Source organism: Sminthopsis crassicaudata, chromosome 2 (assembly GCF_048593235.1).
Source record: "Sminthopsis crassicaudata isolate SCR6 chromosome 2, ASM4859323v1, whole genome shotgun sequence".
NCBI classification, from domain to species: domain Eukaryota; kingdom Metazoa; phylum Chordata; class Mammalia; order Dasyuromorphia; family Dasyuridae; genus Sminthopsis; species Sminthopsis crassicaudata.
The window spans coordinates 260,443,996-260,449,066 of NC_133618.1; the positions used below are offsets into that span (position 1 = coordinate 260,443,996).

Here is a 5,071-nt window from a genome sequence, read left to right on the forward strand (position 1 = left end):
CACTACTATCTTCAGATATATGAAGCATCATAGAGATTAAGGACTTAGAGAGTTATCCAGAAGCTATCTGTTATTTTTCTACTTCTAAACAGAATTGGCCCTTCACTAGCTGTTTTACCTAAGCAACTTCCTCCTTTGCATCTCCACTCCTGTGTGGTAAGTGGTTTATTAAATAAAAACATTTTATGGAGGTGAAATTTAATGACCTGTATATTATAAGTAGTTTGAGGGCACAGAATGTTTCCCTTATGTATTTATGTTCTGAGCTTAGCACCTGGTAAATACTTAACAAATCCTTTTCAGTTGATTAATAACTTGTTGCATTCAATGGCATGCTATATTTGCTTAATTTTATGGTAAATGCAAATAACTTAGTTAACTTCTATCAATTGGATATTATATAACTTCTTACTTATGTGTCATTGATCAGAAATAATTTTTTTTCTTATGTATTTCACTTAAATACTCCTTATTTCAATTTAATTTTCATTCCAGGGGATTTAGGATGTTCAATTCAATGAATATAAGGAATGACTCAAGAGTAATGGAGTTTGTGCTTCTGGGCCTGTCATCCACGTGGGAGCTACAGTTACTCCTCTTCTTGATATTCTCCATGTTCTACATAGGTATTGTCCTGGGAAATATCTTGATAATAGTGACTGTGAAGACTGATGGCCACCTGCATCAGTCTCCTATGTATTTTTTCTTGGCCCATCTCTCTTTCATTGACCTGTGCTTGGGCTGTGTCACAGTGCCCAAGATGCTGGGGGATTTTCTCCACCAGAGAAAGACAATATCCTTCCCTGGATGCCTGGCCCAGATTTACTTCCTTCACTTCTTAGGAGCCAGTGAGATGTTCCTGCTGACAGTCATGGCCTATGATCGGTATGTTGCCATATGCAATCCTTTGCACTACTTGACAGTAATGCACCGCCAACTCTGCATCAACTTGGTTTTTGCCTCCTGGTGTGGAGGCTTCCTGCACTCCATCACGCAGGTTGTATTGGTGGTCCAGCTGCCCTTCTGTGGTCCAAATAAGCTGGATAATTTCTACTGTGATGTCCCACAGGTGATCAAGCTTGCTTGCATGGATACATATGTAATAGAGGTGCTCATGGTCTCTAACAGTGGCTTGCTTTCACTCATCTGCTTCTTGGTTCTACTATTATCTTACGCTGTCATCTTAATAACCTTGAGAACACGCTTTCGCCAAGGTCAGAATAAGGCACTGTCCACTTGTGCCTCCCACCTGACTGTGGTCAGTTTAATCTTTGTGCCTTGTGTTTTCATTTACTTAAGACCTTTCTGCTCTTTCCCAGTGGACAAGGTGTTCTCTGTTTTCTACACTGTCATCACTCCTATGTTGAATCCTCTCATCTATACACTTAGAAATGCTGAGATGAAGGCAGCTATGAGGAAGATGAGGAAAAAGTATGCAGTCTCCTGCTGCCTGGCTAAAGGGTGATAACAGGATCATAGGATCATAGATATGGAGCTGATAAAGATCTTGGAGGCCCTTTCATCCAGTGTCCTCAATGAATAGCTGAGGAAACAGATTGTGAAGGACACTAACTGGCTTCTTTAGAATATATGGGTAGGTGGCTTCAGATATGAGTTGTGAACCTGATCAGGAGCCATTCCTTTGTTTCAGAATCTATTGACCAAAAAACATGGGAAAGAGAATATTATTCCTGGAACAGTCCTAAACCCCCATTTTGGATTCTAAAGATGAAGGAAGTGTGATGTAATTTGAAAACCATAGGGGATAAAAGAGGAAAAAATACAACAAATTGTGGAAACTTTCCTAAGTACATATACTTGTGGAAAATGATTGGATTTCAGCGAAAGTATGACTCAGAGTTTAAGATTCAGTCTGGGAATTCAGAGACCATTAAGGCAGAGAGGTAATTTTTTGGTCTGGAATCGCTTTCAAAAACTATCTATTTTACACTTCTTTCTTTACCCAGAATTCACTGATACTGTTCCCTCACATCTATTCCATTTTCAAAGGGAAGATGCTAAAAAACCTCCATTCATTGGCATTCTCAAGGTTTAACATCACATACAAGGAAGTTCTTTTTTGATGTCTGTCCTACCTGATCCCTACTAATTCCTTTTAAGCTCATTTCCTTTTTCTTTCTTTTTTTATCTATTTCAAGTGAATATGGACAAGAAATACTGAGCATATTCTATATAATAACCTTATACTATATAGTGCAAGTCTCGGAAAAATATATGTTGAATTTATCTGAATATAAATATCTTTTTAAATTATGCTTACATGTGAAAGGAAAAAAGATACATGTACATATAGACAGACATTTATATCTATATCTCTCTATCTTTATTTGTGGAATGATGATGACTGTTAATATTCTTTATTTAGAAACTATTTTAGATTGTAGATTTGACATTTTATTTTTATAAATCCCTACCTTTCACTGGCTTAGGAGATAGAAGACCTTGGCTACTTTGGATAACAATAATTGTTCTTTCTACCTCATGGGGGTAATCAAGCCAACAAGCATTTACATATATATGCATGTTCACAATACATGCACACATACACATAATATATGTATATATATATATATGTATATATATATATATATTCATGCCTTCAGGAAGACTATGTTTTAATGAATGAAGATAGCACATGATAAAAGCTTAAAAGGGGTCATAGTGGAGGGCAAGAGAATAGATTGTTATAGTCTAATATTTATATAGATGCTAAAGCAATTTTCTTTCCAAAAACATGTAACTGTGGTACTTCCTTAACACAATGGACTTCTATAGCTTCCTCTGGTATCTAAGATAAAATGTATGCTTTCTATTTAGTTTTTAAAGACCTTCACAACCTTGCCTTAACCTGTCTTTCCAGCTTCACTGGTTATATCTATTCTTGCCATCTGTGATTTAGTAAAACTGATCTTCTCACATAAACCACTATATTTTTTATCTTTGTGCCTTTGAACTAGCTGTTCCCAATGGCAGGAATGATCTTAACTTTTTAGTTCTTTTCTTTCTTTAAGACAGCTCAAGTGCCACATACTATATGAAATTTTTCCTGCTTACCACTTTCCCCTCTCCAACTGTAGCACCTTTTCTTCCCAAGCATGTTTATATGTTTATTTGGTATTTATTTCATTCTCTTTCTATTTATTCTGGATATATTTATGTATTATTCATCTATTAATTAGGACATAAGCCTGTTGAGGAAGGAATTATTTCATTCTTTTTGTTCTTATCCTTTGCACTTAGCACAATGACTGGCATGGAGTAGACTCTCAATAAATTATCATTGATAGATGATCAATGAAAATAATTATCTCCTTATTTAAGTGAGAAAGTATTCTTGTTGAATAAAAATATCCTGATACAAATGCATATAACTTTCTTGTACTTTTATTCAGAAGTCTAACTATCTGTCAACAATTACTTCCCCTGGTGAAAATCCCTTTACTCTTTTCAGAAAACAAGGGCTCCTTACTGAAAACAAATTTATTATATCTATGCAATATGATTTTACCAAAGTTAGTTGTAACTCTCTACTTTGCTTTTTCATGTATACCCCTGGCCATTAACCTCACCATCTCACTTATCTTTCATTTCTAATTGTCTTCTAGATGCTTCCTTTCTGCCTACAAACTTGTCTCTCCATTTTTAAAAGATAAAAACAAAACAACTCTCAGTTAATCCATTTTTGCCCCCTACTCTTTATTTGTATATCCCCCCATCTCTGAGCACAATGCCTGGCCCATAGGGGGTGCTTTATAAAATACTTGTTGATTAATTAACTGATTGACTTCAGTTTTAACAAAGAATTAACTTTTATTACTACATCAAAAAGTGCTTTTTTTACACTTAAAAATCAAGTTTTCCACTAAATGTATATCTTTTAAATAATTGTTAAATTTTGTCATTTATATTATTGTATCCCTTTCCTCCTTCCAAAAAGCTATTTGTAATAATAATGAATAAAAGAGAAGAAAGTTTACCAAAAGTCACCAACATATCAAAAAAAAAAAAAAAACCTGACATTATGTATAGTATTTCATACTTGTAACCTCCTTTTTTTTGCAAAGAAGCTGGAAGAGGAAGCTGGAAGAGGTATCTTCTCATATCTCTCCTTAGGAACTAAACTTGGTCATTATATTTTTATAGCATGTTTCTATTGTTCTGTGTTCAATTTACAATGTTGTAGATAGTATGTTTTACCCTGAATCTGCTCATTTCACTTTGTATCAGTTTCTATGTTTTTCCATGTTTCTCTGAATTCATCATATTCATTATTTCTTATAGCATAGAACTATTATTTTATATTCATATACTAAATTTATTTAACCTATCTCTAATCAATGGACATCTAATTTGTTTCTTATTCTTTCTATTAAAAAAGAGAGACCTAGATGTACCAATCGAACTCCCAAGAAACTATTTTACTGACTTAGAAAAAATAACAAAATTCAATCGGAAGAACAAAAGTTCAAGAATTTCAAGGGAATTAATGAAAAAAAAAAGCAAATGAAGGTGGCCTAGTTGTATCAGATCTAAAACTATATTATAAAGTAGCAGTCATCAAAACCATTTGGTACTGGCTAAGAAATAGAGAAGGTGATCAGTGCAACAGGTTAGGAATAGGTAGACTATAATAATCTAGTGTTTGATAAACCCAAAGACCCCAGCTTTTGGTATGAGAATTCACTATTTGATAAAAACTGCTGGGAAAATTGGAAACTAGCATGGCAGAAACTAGACATTGACCCATACCTAACACCGTATAGCAAGATATGGTCAAAATGGATTCGTGATCTAGACATAAAGAATGATATTATAAATAAATTGGAAGAACATAGGATAGTTTACCTCTCAGATCTGTGGAAGAAGAAGGAATTTGTGACCAAAGAAAAACTAGAGATCACAAAATAGATAATTTTGATTGTATTAAGTTAGAAAGTGTTTGCACAAACAAAACTAATGCAGACAAGATTAGAAGGGAAGCAAGAAACTGGGAAAACATTTTTACATTCAAATGTTTTGGTAAAGGCCTCATTTCTAAAATATGTAGAGT

General features: G+C 34.1%; 1 protein-coding gene across 1 annotated transcript; it reads left to right on the forward strand.

Moving 5' to 3' along the window:
- Window positions 1-517: 517 nt before the first annotated feature.
- On the forward strand, window positions 518-1,465 carry LOC141553407 (olfactory receptor 4Q3-like). Its single transcript, XM_074285076.1, has one exon. It carries the CDS (start codon window positions 518-520, stop codon window positions 1,463-1,465), a length of 948 nt encoding a protein of 315 aa, XP_074141177.1.
- Window positions 1,466-5,071: the final 3,606 nt, after the last annotated feature.

Excerpts from the sequence above, each read along its gene's own strand:
- LOC141553407 (XM_074285076.1), top strand. The coding sequence starts at position 518 with ATGAATATAAGGAATGACTCAAGAGTAATGGAGTTTGTGCTTCTGGGC.